General features: G+C 42.0%; 1 protein-coding gene across 3 annotated transcripts; it reads right to left on the bottom strand.

The window, feature by feature from the left end:
- Positions 1-8829: 8829 nt before the first annotated feature.
- Positions 8830-14089, bottom strand: LOC147614614 (cytochrome P450 CYP72A616-like). 3 transcript variants are annotated; one of them, XM_086779887.1, is made up of 6 exons: positions 13478-14089; positions 13014-13237; positions 12620-12867; positions 10042-10507; positions 9753-9858; positions 8830-9659 (listed from the first exon to the last, which is right to left on the bottom strand). In XM_086779887.1, the coding sequence occupies exons 1-6, from the start codon at positions 13773-13775 to the stop codon at positions 9433-9435; spliced, it is 1569 nt and encodes a 522-aa protein (XP_086636013.1). In that variant the 5' UTR covers positions 13776-14089; the 3' UTR covers positions 8830-9432. The 3 variants fall into 3 exon arrangements, with proteins under 3 accessions (XP_086636013.1, XP_086636011.1, XP_086636012.1); XM_086779885.1 differs by having other exon boundaries at positions 8830-9858; positions 13478-14087; XM_086779886.1 differs by having other exon boundaries at positions 8830-9858; positions 10042-10429; positions 13478-14085.
- Between the last annotated feature and the right edge of the window lie 1613 nt (positions 14090-15702).

Here is a 15702-nt window from a genome sequence, read left to right as displayed (position 1 = left end):
CCTATCGTGATAGAGAGAGAGAGATGTGAAGTGTATCATGAGAGAGAGAGAGAGAGAGAGAGAGAGAGAGAGAGAGAGAGAGAGAGAGAGAGAGAGTTGTGAAGTGTATCATTGAGAGAGAGAGAGAGAGAATTGTGAAGTGTATCATGAGAGAGAGAGAGAGAGAGAGGAGAGGAAGAGAGAGTTGTGACAGATAGAGAGAAGAAACATTAGATGACATTTTTAATGTTTTTGTAAGTTCCTAAAGAGGAAAATAATGTACTGTTTTAATTTTTAAGTAAATAGAGGGAGAAAAAAGAAATTATTAAGAATTATGTATATTTTAAGAGAAATAAAAAAAATCATTATCTACACATCTATCGTGTTGTGAAGTGAATCATGAGAGAGATAGAGAAAGAGTTGTGAAGTGTATCATGAGAGAGAGAGAGGGGGGTAAGAAGAGAGAGATATTCATATTTTTCGAGTTACGAATCACGATATTATAAAATAAAACGTTTAGACAATATGATGTAAACTTTGATCCATGAAATACTCATGCCGCGTTAGCAACCAAGTATCGCATGCATCAAACACAATAAAAACAATACAAGTCAAATCAAACAAATTTACGACATTTATTCGACCGCGTTAACGATCATATGCCGAAATATGCAAGCAAATTTACGACACTTTTTCGATCGCGTTAACGATCAAATGCCGCAGTATGCAAAAAACAATTTATGCACTAGCGGACGACACCAACTTGCCGCGTTAACGACAAAATGCCGCCCGATTCTATGGGAATACAAATAGGATACGAACATACACTGGCCGCGTTACCGACCATATGTCCGCATTTGACAAAGGGAAGGGAAGGGAAGGTGACATCGCCATAACGATACTATGCTTGCCGCGTTACCGACTAGTACCGCTACGGCGTGCCATACTTACCATAGAACACAGACTAGCCGCGTTACCGACTAAGTGCCCCAGGGTAAGCACCATTCCAAAGAATGGCCTTACACACACACCAGTCGTGTGGCGGGCCACCCACATCCTGCCGCGCATTGCGACAATGGGCGGCTGCCCGCACGAACTCACCCACACACACATCCCTCGTGTGGCGGACCACCCACATCCTGCCGCGCATTGCGACAGTGGGCGGCTGCCCGCACGAACACACCCACATACACACACACACACAAGTTTCATTACCTGTGTATGCTGTCAGCAATGAACTCCCAAAGGGCCCCCCGGGCCCATATATATAGGAAATTGTACCCCGCCGGGCTACATGACGACCCCGCAGGGACCCGCCGAGTTTTGCTTTATCCCGGCGGGCTCGCCGGGTATAGCAAAAGCCCGGCGGGATTTTATCCGGTTACCAGGTCGCTTGCCACCGGCTTTTTTGAGAACATGTTAATAACATGTTAACACATGTTATTAACAAAAAAAATTTTGTGATCACGTGAATATAAAATCAGAGCTCCCGGCCATAATCTGCGAATCCAGCTTTGCACTTTACTTCTCACCCGCAATCTTGTCACATGGCACTTTACTTTGCACTTTTCTTTCCACCCGCAATCTTTTCACTTCACGAAAATGTTTGAAGCCCCGAAAATGGGGGTTCCCAAGGAACCACCTAACGAGTATTTTGAACACTGAAATGTCACCATCTCATTGACAACACAAATGATAACAAATTGACAGCACGAATAGTCATAGTCATGAATTGACAGTACGAATAGTCATGGGAAGAACGTGCATCCCACTCCTATGATATTGGCTCGTCACACGGGCAAGACCATTTTTTTCTTTTTCTCTGGCTTCTTTAATCTTCTCGTTGGTTCTTTCCATTATATCTTGCGTTCTTTTCTTTGCCTTATCTCTCAATTCCTTGATTTGTTTTTTAGTTCGAGAGGACGCATCACCACTAAAATGACGAATTGAAGACAAGGAGAAGTCTGAGGAGAGAGAGACAAGGGGTACGTCAAAAGACCAATCCGAGGGTTCTTCGAGAAGTAATTGCGTTTCAACCCAATTTTTGGCTTGGCCCATATTTCTCAGAAAAATAACATTCAGTACGATCCGTGGTGCTCTGTGGTTTGATCGGTCCTAGTTCAAGCTCGTGATACCACTGGGAGTCACCACAGTAGCTGGGGTATCAGTTCTTTCTTCCTTTTCTTTTCCCGGTCGGTGCTCCCACCCCCAAAGAAGCATCGATCGGATGATCGCAAAGAAGGCCATTCTATTTACGAAATTTCCATCGACGTGGCAGAGGGGTATGGACGCCGTTTTCTCCCGACCAGAACCCCATTATGATGTTCAACATCATGGTATGCTCAATTCATTGGGGTAGCCAGTCAAGGCTATTGGAACGCCGAATACAGAAACTACCCGAGCTAATGATAAAGGCGGGAAGACTTTCCGTCCAAGTCTCATTGGTTAATCATAACAATGTCATAGAGATGCTGCGCGAACCCATATATATACGAACGGAAAGAAAATAACCTTTATACCAAACCAGATTGAGCCCGGGGTTCCCTGGAAACTAGGAAGATCTAAAATGGGTGGCCAACCGCCCAGGAAAGGCGATGTACATAGACTAGGAGAGTGAGGGCACGGTTCTGTGGCCCTTAGCCTGATAGGTGTATCCACACCCTTCTCAAAGAACCGTACGTGACACTCACGTCATACCGCTCTGTCCCGAGAATATTGATTTTCCTCCTCTTCAACCAATGCAACTCTCACTTTGTACAGTTTCCCATCTATTAGTTGATGTAACTTATACAATTGCCCTTCTTAATATAAGGTGTCTCACTTTATCCTTGTTTATGGGAGTCTTTCCTAGGGAAAAAACCCATTTGTTAGATAATGAACCATCTCTTTTTCCCATTCAAGAACGACACTGAGTTTGAATAATGGAGTGTCAATCATCATCTACTCCTTTGAGGTTCTCCATTTATAGTGTGTGATAAGTGATTGGCATGCACATGTTTTGAGACCTTTTACAAAGTCATTGTGTGAAGTTAAACTCTAGTAGGATCAAAAGCTAATAGGTGATCCTTCCCATAGCACAAGGCTTAATAAAACGGTTTGATGGTCTACAAAGAAAAAAAAACTTGTTCGTCAAAAGATAAGGGAGTACTTCTTTACTGCATAAACCATGAAAATTTCTTCCCTCTCTATGGTGGCATAGTTCTATTCTTCATTATTCAATTGGTAGCTATAAAAGCTAATAGGAAAATCCATGTTATATTCTCTAAGTTGGGCTAGCACACAACCAATCGTAAAGCTAGAAGCCTCAATGTGCACATGGAAGATGACATCCCAGTTGGAAGCTCGTAAAATTGGTACACTTGTCAACGCTTTCTTGGAACCTCATAAGCTTTCTGGCATTCCTTGGTCCACACTTAAAAACAATGGGTAGCCGATAACGGGGTCTAGCTATGTCAGCATATAAGATGATGAATCATCTATAATAGCTAGCATAGGTGACCTTTTACAATTATGGGGGCTAAGGTGGTGAGGCTTGTCAATTTAGCTTTGGTTTTAGAAGAGATGCTTGTTGGGGGTCTTCTCTTTGCTTGATAAAGACACCACGTAGTTGGCTTCTTGGTTCTTCAGTCTACATTCCTCTTCTTTGTCCCGAGTTTGTTGTTGTGTCCACATTTGGGCTCGTGTGTTTAAGTCTGCACTCGCTTTTGAACACTCGCTTTTGAAGTGTCCTTTCCTTCCGTAGTGGTAGCATGCTTTTGTGCCCTTGTTGGTGTAGAGTGCTTGTTCCCTTGTGGTACCTCATGTTCCATTCATTAGCTACTTCTCTTCTTCAAGTAGGGACAAAATACAACCCTCAAATATTGGTTCAAGTAAATTCTTTAGAGTGGTCACTAGTGCACCATATTCCTCAAGCATACTTTTTAGGAGTATGGAAAGCGAATCCTTTTCACCTATCTTTGCATCAATGCCATCTAACTGGGTCATGATGCTTTTCATTTTGCTCATGAAGTGTGCTAGTGACTCATGAAATTCCATCTCTAAATCATAAATTTCTATTTTCAAATGGCTTTCTTGATTTTTGGCCTTGGAAACCAAATATTAAATTTAACTCATCCCATGCTTTTTTTGCATGGTTTTAGAATCAATGTGATGAATGAGGTTCATTCCCAAGTGCAGTTCAGTTAATGACAGTGCTTGTTTATCTTTTTCAGTCCAATCCTCAATTGGATTAGCAAGTGTCGTCTCCTAATTAATTTCCATAGCTTTTTGTGCATAAGACGATACTTCATTTGTGTGGCCAAGTGTGAAATCCTTCCCCAAAGAACTTCTCAACATTTGTGATAGCGCCTAGTGGCATTACAAAGGTCTTATCAAAATTTGACTCTTAGTAGTGTGTAATTGCTTAACAAATTAGCAATGTAGTGGAATTTTAAGTGTAAACACATGTAATGATGTGCCTTAAATACATGTGAGTATTTGCAAGTGCCAAATACAGTCCCCTCTTATAAGTTACAACATCAATGTCTACCTAGAATAGCTAATTACCTTGATTATGTCTTAATTATAGTGATTAGCATAGCTAATTACCTTGATTATGTCTTAATTATAGTGATTAGCATAGCTAATTTTTGGAGGATTAAATTGATCTTAGAGAAAGAAATTTTGATGGGGCTTTTTGCATAGCCCTCTTTCCCTTTATGAGAGGAAGTGACACACTTAAGATCTCTAGCTCAAATTAGCACTAGGACCCCAGATTTACTCCAAAATTGACAATTGATTTTTTGATGAATATGACTCAATAGGTGGACCAAATGACTCAAGGTCTAAATTGTGAGTATCTCAACTTCTGCCTAAGCTTTCCCTAAGAGGGCTTAGGCTAATTGTGAAGCTACACGGAGAATGGAGCAAAAGTTTAGTCACCTGCAAAACAGTGATTTCTAGTTGTAGCGTGGGAATCTGACAAAACCCTCCAATGAAGTAAGGCACTTAGGTGTGGGAGATACCCTCCTAAAGTTTGAAAGCCAATGGTTTCTTGTGTAGTGAGAATTGAGCCTGACAAATTTGAGCCACAAAAGGGATGAGAGGATAAAATTAGGATTAATAGGTGATTAGTGACTTAAACACACTAATGAGCTAAGGTAAACTAAATATAGTACTTAGAAGAAGGTCAAAGGAGAAAGAGAGGCTCTAATGCCATGATGAAATTTATGAAACCCTTGAAGCTAACCCTAATCACGCTGATAAAGTTAATCTAATCCTATGGAGGATGAAGCCTAATTACAAACATAATAATGAACTAATTCAGCTTGACTCACGTTCAATTAGGCTATAAGATGAAAACTTATACTCATAGAAAGATTTAAGAGCAGCTTGTGTTTATTGCTTGAAAATGACCCCTTTTCTATGAGGGAGGTACACCTCTTATAGATGTGTTCATGTGGGATAATGTCCAAGTGTGATGTGCTTGCATGCTCTTGATCCTAGTCCTCTACTCATGCCTTGCCCTCAATGACCCCTTTTCTATGAGGGAGGTACACCTCTTATAGATGTGTTCATGTGGGATAATGTCCAAGTGTGATGTGCTTGCATGCTCTTGATCCTAGTCCTCTACTCATGCCTTGCCCTCAATGGCACCACAAATCTCAACATGATGAATCCAAACTATGCGAAGTGGATCAAGGAAGAAATAGATATGTTGTTAAAAGTTGGATTCATCTATCCTGAGAATGGGAATCTCAGAGTCTTCACTGACTAATAAAAACTCAATGTCGCTGCAATTGTTGTGATCTATTTTCTATTCCTTCTATGGATTCCTCCTTGCTCGATGTTTTGGTAGAATATGAGATATACTCAATTATAGCTGGATTCAGTGGTGGGTATAATCAAGTCTGAATGGCCATGGAAGAAAGTAAAAAACCTCCTCCTTTATGATAGAATGGATTGAAAAATGCACCAACCACATCTGAGCTTATGGTCTAGGAAATCTTCTACAAGTATCTAGCCACCTTCATGAGGATCTTTCTGGACAATTTCAATGTATTTGGAAAAAAGATAGACCACCTTCATCATCTCTAACACTATGCCTGTTGGACTAGCAGTGGATCCATCCAAGGTGGAAGTCATTGTGAAGCTGCAGGCACCATATTTTTGGCTAATGGGACTACAAGCGTACATCAGGAAGCATTCTGAAAGCTGAATAAAATGTTGGCTTCTATACCCATACTTCAACAACATAACTTGGACCTAATATTGCATGCCTTTGTAGATGCATCAAATGTGGCAATAGGAAGTGCTCTAATGTAGGAGGCACAAGAAAGATGGTGTACTATGCAAGTAGAAGGTTGTCTTAAAGAGGAAAGGAATTACTCTAATATGGAAAAAGAATCATTGGGAATGATTTACTCTATCAAAAAGTTCAGGCACTATCTGTTAGGACACTATTTATTGGGAATATTTTGGAGTTTCATGTGGATCTTAAGGAACTTCTGTATCTAGTAAATACGTTAGACCTTGTTAGCAAGGTGGATGTTATTGATTGCAAGAGTGTAACTTCACCATTAAGCATACCCCAGGTAGTAATAAGCATGCAGAGTGGATTTCCTATCCACACTAGAGTCCAGAGAAGCTTCAGTTAGGGTGGAAGATGACTTTCCAAATGCACAATTGTTTGTGGTGGATGGAAAAAAGCCGAACTAGTATGAAAAAATGCTACAATACCTAACTGACCTATCCTTTTGAAAATATATACTAAGGGACCAGAAGAAGAAGCTAACTTCAAAGTAATTCATTCATGGTGACAACTGGACAACTTCACGAGATGGGCATGAGATCTAATACAGAGAAGATGTGTCCCAAAGCATGAGCAGCAAGCTATGTTGGCAAAAGCACCAAGGAGTTAGTGAAGTACATTCTTTAGGAGAAATCAGTGGTAGGAAAGTATACCAGGTACGACTATGGTGGCCACAACAATTAAGGATGCTCACACCTTTGCAAACGAATGTGACATGTGCCAAATAATAGAACAACTAAATGCTTCACACAAAATGCTACACAATCTGGTACTACCTCTTAAGCTGTTTCAAAAATGGGAATTGGACTTTGTAGGTCCATTAAAATCAACAGTCCGAAGGACAAGCAAGTACATCTTCATGGCAATGGACTATCGCACTAAATGGGTGAAAGCAAAGAAACTAAAAGACTGCAAAGCATCATTTGTTACCAAATTCCTAACTGAAGTAATCATGACAAGATTTGGGTGTCCAATCAAACTTGTAAGTGACCAAGGGATTCATTTTTTGAATGAGGTGGTCAAAAACCTGACATAAAAGCACATGTCGATACACAAGAAGTCAACAATATATTACCCACAAGCCAATAGTCAAGTAGAGTCCACTAATCAAATCTTAAAGGAAGACCGTGAACAAGAACTAGATAGATTCGTTACATTCTACATTATGGGCATTCAAAGCTTACACCACAGGATTGGCACCCTTCAATATGGTGTATAGACTAGAGGTAGCAGTGTCTACGAAATTCCTAGTGTCAAGTCTCAAGATTGTTGTAGCAGAAAGACCGACTCCGAAAGAATTTGAGAAGCCTGGGATTAAACGTCTCCTAAAGCTGGATGAAAGGAGGTTGTCTAGTGCATTGATAACAAAAGTGGTTCAAAAGAGAAGGAAGCTTCAAGTGGAGAGAAACTCTTAAGTTCACAATCTTTGAAAAAGGTGATGTGGTGCTACTTTGCCTTTTCCAAGAGGGGTTCTAGCCACTCACACAAGTGATACAAAATGAGTATCACAAATGCATGGGCATGTACTTGATGAAGCTTAGATAACACAAGGATGTAGTGCTGAGGCAACACACTGAGAGACAAGCCCAACCCTGACAAGAGATCTCCTAGAGAACCATCACAAATTTCTTTGTGGTACACACATCCACATTAGAGTCCACCACGCATACCAGTGCCTTTGCTCCAACATGATCTTGGGCTTATGCATTATTATTTGGAAATTTAAACTTGGAAGAAGCCCGATAATATTTTCATCTCTAAGCAAAAAAAAAATGCACACCACCCATACCCATGCTCTGGCTTTGCACCCTAAAGGAGTTCTTAGCAAGAGACCTCAATCCATTACATGCGCCAAAGATGCTCATGACCCAGAGCATCAAGAACCTCTACCCCACAAAGAGAGATCCAACAAGTTCTCCACCAACATGACATGCTCCCATCACAAAGAGTAACTCTCTTTCTATAATGAGATTAGTACTAGTTGACAAGGGATTATAGGTTAATCATCTACTATCTAGATGTACACACATTGTTATTTTCTCATCTTTTTAAAAATTTGGCTCAATATATCATTCGGTATTGTTATATTACTCATGGTCTCAACACCCTTAGGTCTTCCATATACATAAATATAACTCTCTCCCTCTTTCTCTCTCTCTCTCTCTCCTTGCAAAGAGATCCATCGTTGCTACTAAATCCCTTGACATGAAGTTTACCACTAGGCTACACAACCACTTTGTTTACCTTTCCATATTACCAAAAAAGTATTTGGACTTTCACTTGGTATCTTTTAATAGCACATGCTTTGCTTTTTGGTTTTTTTTAATTCTGCAATGCTTCTACTTTGTGTTGCTTTTTTTCATGTTATTAGTAATACCAAAAAAAAAAACTTTATATACTAAAATTATTGGCTCACCCATAAACATAAACCAGGTTTTAGATTGTTTTGTACTTAAGTAATTCACCCCAATGTTGTCCATGCCAGAATCACTAGAATCTGTTGTCCATGCCAATGAATCACTAGAATCACTATATAGTAACATATTCTAAAGATAAAATCAGATTTTTAATCCATCACCTACATTGTATGTTTACCTGCAATGTCATGAGAGCCCTTTGAAGTAGGAAGAAACAACTTATGGTTTAGACGAAGCACTATGGTGTTGGGTGCACTTATCTTTAAACAAAAAAACCTCTCTCTGCAAAGCTTCTTTCACACTTATCAAAGATCTTTTCAGTATCCATTGGCGGTAGTCCATATCAATGTGCAATGTGCTAGTCCAATGTGCTCTAAAGTTGTTAAGCTTTTTAATTCTTTCAAAATAACATTGTAAATTTTAAAGCATTGTTGTACCTCGTAGCATGCATGCATATTTTGAACTCCTTTAGTATTGACTGCTAGGACCTGCATGATTGCATAGACATGATCATTTGCAGTAAGTGCGGTTGGCAACAACATTGCAAAGGACATGGCAATAATAAGACCAAAGTATTTACTTCTTAAAGCCTGAAGCTAAGTTATTGTGTCACCTACGAGTCGAGTCAACTCCACGTGCATATGGTTTATATCCCCCATACCACCAGCTTGTTGTCCAGGTCAGTAAGTGCAACATGGGATGCATGGAAGCACAATATCTTCATGTCTACATATCCTTGGCCACATATCAACATGTTTCCAGAAGGATATGCATTCCGTGTTCAGGTTGCAAAGTTAGCATAGCAATTGGGGAGTGCTTGTACCCAGGGGAAATACTGAACCGAAATCGTTGTAAGACCATGCAAAGGACAATCTTCGACTCCATCATAGCAAAGTTTTGGCCCACACAGTTCCGAGGGCCCGTTGAAAAAGGTAGATAAGCCATTGGATGTTTGCATGCCTTCAAAACACCATCTGCAAAGCGCTGAGGATTGAAATCATGGGCGTCTGGGCCCCAAAATGTGGGATCAACATGCAATGGAAGAATGGGAACCAAAAAGGTCATACCCCCTGGTATTAAAGTATCACCAAGTTTCATATCCTTTGATGCCTTTCTTATAATCGCTATGGCTGGGGGGTACAATCGCAATGATTCGTACCAAATCATCCCAACCTAGCATAGTTGTTTCAGGTGTTAGCATACACACACACCTGCATCCCCCCCCCCCCCCCCCCCAAAAAAAAAGCACATGCACATATACCCACTCCCACCCACCCACGCATACACGTACACATGCGCACACAATCTCTCTCTCGGGCAGGCACGCAAATAACAGTAAGGCTTGTTGAAACTCACAATTTTCAACTGGTTCAAAGCTTCTGCATCTGGATGGGAAGTGCCAAAAAGGTTGAGGACTTCTTCTCGAGCCCGGTCTTGCCATTCTGGATGAACGGCAAGAAGCATAACTGTCCACGTCAGCAATGAGGATGTCGTCTCATGACCAGCAAAGAAGAACGTTTTGCACTCATCAATGATTTCTTGCAAACTCATTTTGAGATTCTTCTGACTTCCTTGCAATTCCTCCCTGTAGGCAGACATCATCAGTCCCAATAAATCATTTCCATGCAGGTCATTGCTGCCCACTTTGGAAGAATCCAAACGCTTGCAGATTATCTCTTCTAGTGTTGTTTTGATCTGCTTAGTCAATCTCCAACGATGCCGATTGGTTGCCGTGGGTATAAACCTGCAAGAAATCCTTCTTTGTGAAGCAAGCTTAACAATACTATAGCCCAACTTGCCAACACCACCGTTTAAAACAAGCCTGCAAAGCATGGGTTGGTCAGTCAGGAAAGGCCACATCACATTTAACTTGGCCTTCGGAAAGTAATACCCCTGTTACAAATCATGTACCTTGGCATTTCCTATTTAGTAATAAAATGAGATTGTCTTGTTCACCTTTCTCCCTTTAAAATTTGCACATGTACTTTAATGTGGTTATGTAGGAGATTACAAACTTTGGGTAGTGAAAAAAGTGTATAGGCGTTAGGGGAATAAAATGCTTAGGGACATTAGAGTTTTAACATTTTATGTAGGCCTTCCTCGGGATCTGGCGGCACAATCCCTTTCTTTTAGATAGAGATGGCGAGCCCACTTGGCACTATAGAACACCTGTGTGGTTATTTCTCCCTCCCCCCATTGTATGAGATAGCCTTCTTCTCCTAGAGCAGCCAGCTAGAGGAGAAGTGCATCCTCCTCTTTTGTCCATCTTGACTCTCGTTTCCCATTTGGGAACAGATTTGTACTGGGAACATGCTCTAGTGGAGTAAGGGTTAGGTCTAACCTTGGGTTGAGATTAGGGTCAGGCAACCAAGGGTCACACATGAAAATGGAGAGTCAAGAGTCACTTGAAAGCCCTCCTATATAATAAGGGCATAGGACACTCTCAAAGAGATGTTCTCTTATGTAGAGCATTGTGTCTACTCTCTTGCCATTTCAAGCTAGAGCTAAGTGCCGTTAGAGTGAAGTTATATCTCTTGGTGGTATGGGACACTAAGGTAAGATATGTAATACTTCATTTTATTTATGTGTGCACCCTTGGGCTCAGGGGTGGTTGGGTGGATGAATATCTGCCTGGTTCATGCATGTTTATACATGGTTATTAGCTAGACAGATCTTTAGGGTTTTAACACTTATGGAGAAGGACAAAAGGATCAAGGGAGAGTCTTCTTTATCGCCTTCAGAGATGGCATATTTCCACAAGAACATGCAAAAGACAAAAGGAAAGTGTTGTCACTACTATGGAGAAGTGGGGACACTTTGTTAGAGATTGGTTGAAAAAAGAAAAATGAAACCAATCATGATGTCAATATAATTCAAGCAAGCATGGAAAAGGCATCTCTCTATGATGGAGAATCTGAGCATATGTTTAAGATGTGCATGAGTATGGATCCTCACTCTTACTTCTACCTATGGTGTAACGTTGTCTTGAGCCGATAAAAGTGATCAAGGTCGTGGACCCGAGACATAAGGGTGGTCCGTTCAAGCCATGAGTTCCGGACATAGGCCCTAGCATGCACTGACGAAAGGAAAACTCGTCACCAATGAGAAGTGTTGAAAAAGTGATGATGGTGGGTGGGGGAGCACAATTTTTTGGTGTTTTGCTCTTGTATGGTTCAATTGTGTCTAAGGTTATAACTTGTGAAAGTGGATGGGGGAGAGGTGAAGAACTCTCTATAAGAGTTGATGTGGACTCATTTGGGGCCACTCGGGGGTGGTACATGGTGTCACACAAGCTATAGATCTTGTACTTGGGAGCTCACATATAGTTGGTGGGTGTGGGGGTAATTCCAGAATGACCTTGATTTTACTCTCGTCAGTGGAAATCCTATTTTTGGACACTATATGCCCAAAGATAACTCTGTGTTTAACCCAGAATTGGCATTTGAAAGGATTCAATGAGATGCGATATAATCTACACCTTTCAAATATTTTTCGTAAACACATCAAGTGCTCATCCCAAGAGGAATGAACACAAAGATCATCTAAGAAAGCTTCACAGAAGTCCCTTAGATATTCCTTAAAGGCCGTGTTTATCAATCGTTAGAATGTTGCAGGTGCACTCGTCAATCCAAAGGCCATGACGCGAAAGGCAAACACTCCAAACTCCGTGATAAATGCTGTTTTAGCTTGGTCCTCGACTGCAATTGTGATCTGATTGTAACCCGAGTTGATTATGGTTTTAATCTTAGCATATGGTCCACCAAGATTTACTTGAAGCAAACGCATACACACTATTATTTAATTGAAGCAAACTCATATATGCTATGGTATACTTAATCGTGGCAAAGTTATACACAAAAAAACAGCAGAATAAAAAGGTCATCAGAAATGAAACAAACATGACCATATTCTTGGCAGGAATGTTGAGAAGAACCTGCTTCCTGGAATGTAAACCGAGCCCAAAAGCTTCTCAAACAGGATTTGTTGCTCGTATTGCAGCTCAAAAACTCGCTTCCCTTCCTCATAGCTGCTACCAAATGCAGTATGGGCAATGATGTCAGCTGTCAAGGTTTTAAACTCTTCATGTGCATTAAGCTCCTTGTAACCATCTGCCTCTTGAACCTGTAATTGCCATGTATCCAGCATGCCTCTTGCCAAGTTCACAATTGTTGGAGTCCTTGCCTGCCAATTAGTATTCTCATGTCAACCCTCTTGAGAGTATAAAATCAATAAATGTGTCTTCCTGTAGAATGAAAAATATCATAACATCATTCTGAGCCTAAAAGTAAGGGCACAAAAGCTCTGCATCACGACACCGGGTGATGTACCTTCAGCTTTTCGGAGAAAAAAGCAGGACTGACTATCCTCCGGTGTTGGGCCCACTTTTCGCCCTCCAAGGTCACAAGCCCGTTTGCAAACAAATCCTGCAAGTCAGGCCTGCCTTCAGGTTTTGGGTAGTGCCCAAACTTGTTAGATAGCACCTCTTTGCAATGCTCGGGGTCCGGGAGAGTGAGCTGGGGTTGATAACCCATCCAATACAGGAAGGGGCTGCCTGTTTACCAAATGCAGCAATGTTTCCATCTAAATATAAGAAAAAACCCACTGGAAAAAAAATGACTGTAAACAGAGGCAGTGATTTTTTCATCTAGGTATGCCAAAATTACTGGGAATTTTTTTAAATGTACCCAAAAACAATACTGCCTGTGGTACAAGCAGGAAGGGAGGAAGGAAATGCACATAATTTCCAAAAAAAAAAAAGGTTTAAAATATAATTGATTGGGGCTACACTTACCATACTGTACAGACCATGTGGTGTAGAAGGGCAGAACCCGGGGCAAGAGGTGGTGGGTGATGTGCGGCATGGGGGAGGCCCGGGCAGCCTTGATGAGGGCTGAGAACTCCGGCATGTTTCCCACTAGGACACTGTAAGGGGGCCCTCGGATGCCTTGGGCTCTCAGGGCTCTCTGAATACGCAGAGGCCTCCATAGAAGAACAGAGAGCACCTTGTGTAGCACCACCGCAATCGCCAAGAGGGCTGCCCACAAACAAAAGAAAGCTTGCAAAGATGTGGTTACTGATGCCATCGCCATGGCCACAGCACAGAAAAAAACTTCTCCTTCGTCTACTACTAGCTTCTTTCTTCTTCTTCTTCTTCTTCTTCTTCTTCTTCTTCTTCTTGATGCTGTGAGGCAGGCTCGTTGTGGTGCTCATGGTTGTATTCAACGAGGCCCTGCTTCACATGAGGTTGACAGGACCTAGCAAAAGCCTTCCAGGCACTGGCAAAGGTGGCCTTTCACTTGCTCTCACATCGATGTGAAACAGTGATCTACATTCTATGGCTGACATCGTCTCTACATTTCTTACTAGTGCGCACCCCTCGGGCAGTCCTTTTGAGACTTCCAAATTCAAATCCTATCCTAAACTTTCTTGAACCACCTCCATACAAATTATATAACTAGAATATTTGGGTACCCTTATCCTCTTGATTGCTTGCATTTGTGTGTTGTCAATTTCATGATGTGTGTGTGTGTGAGAGAGAGAGAGAGAGAGACAAACAGACAGACAGAGACACACAGAGAGTACCTGCTTGCGTTCATGCACCAAGACATCTTGTGCATGAGGTAGTTGTGTTTATTAGAGATGCTAAGATAATCAATCATCAGGGATGCTACGAGTGTATACTAAGCAGCTAACGCATGGCCAGTACGTTTGGTGTATGCTGGCCATGCGTTATACGCTCGTATTGTTCATCATCATTGTGCTTTGACGTGACCACAACCTTCTCGGCCATAAGATAAGCAGAGTAAAAGCCTACACCAAACTGCCCTATCATGCTCACATCGGCTCTGGCAGCTAGGGCTTCCATGAACTTCTTCGTCCTCGAGTGTGCAATCATTATGAGGTTATTAACCAGATCTAAAGAAGAGCTCACATTACACCTTGCCACCAACACAAAGCCAAGAGAGGGTCCAGCACCTCTGTCTCCCATCTGATCTAGGCGTCATGCTCAATGAACTCCCTCTTCTTCTTCTTATTCCCATCCAATTTCCTCTTCTTGTCTTTCTTGTGAACCAACACAGTTTTGTAGGTGACCAACCTCCTACTAGCCCGCTCCCAACACAACATCACGATGCCTTGCCCTCACCACTAAGGAAAAAATTGAATTCTCCCAAATGATTCTCCTATTCAGAGCTCCCAAATGACTCCACTAATGAGAGATTCGCTACTCCGGCTATGTGCCCAATGCTTGCTCGTTTTTGCTCTCATTGAGGTTGCATTCGGTGGCGAAGCAGGAAGTCGCCTCCCTCGCAATATGTCGTAAGTAGGTGGATACAACCGTCCTCACCCTCCAATGCCTTCTCTAGTGGAACGATACCCGGCTGGCCTCTCAACCTATCCAGCACCTCCGCCTCCCATCTGATCTAGGCGTCATGCTCAATGAACGCCCTCTTCTTCTTCTTCCCATCCAATTTCCTCTTCTTGTCTTTCTTGTGAACCAACACAGTTTTGTAGGTGACCAGCCTCCTACCAGCTCGCTCCTCCCAACATAGCATCACGATGCCTTGCCCTCACCACTAAAAAACTGAATTCTCCTAAATGATTCTCCTATTCAGAGCTCCCAAGTGACTCCACTAATGAGAGATTTGCTACTCCGGCTATGGTGCCCAATGCTTGCTCATTTCTACTCTCAGCAGAGATGTAGAGCTTACAGCAAGCCATAGCCCACGGTGTGGAGGAGGACTCCATTCTCCAACATGTCAGCGAGAGTTTCGACCGAAGGTACTAGTACTGCCGATGGTCGGATGTTCACCACCTGGTTGAGGAAGCGGATGGATTGCATGTGGCACACAAACGACACTATGAAGCACACTAGCATGGCCACGCACTTGATGGTGCTGCATCACCTCGACACCACATATGTTAAGCTGGTGGACTTGAGGTGGCCGCCGTCAGCAGTATCATGACCTACACTAGGCAGCTGCTTGAAGCTACCGCCGCTGGTGGCGGGCGAAAGTG

The sequence above is a fragment of the Cibotium barometz genome, chromosome 41, assembly GCF_041138505.1.
Source record: "Cibotium barometz isolate CiBa-2024 chromosome 41, ASM4113850v1, whole genome shotgun sequence".
In the NCBI taxonomy this organism is placed as follows: domain Eukaryota; kingdom Viridiplantae; phylum Streptophyta; class Polypodiopsida; order Cyatheales; family Cibotiaceae; genus Cibotium; species Cibotium barometz.
The sequence above is the reverse complement of the archived record's forward strand: the minus strand, read 5'-3'. Positions and strand labels throughout refer to the sequence as shown.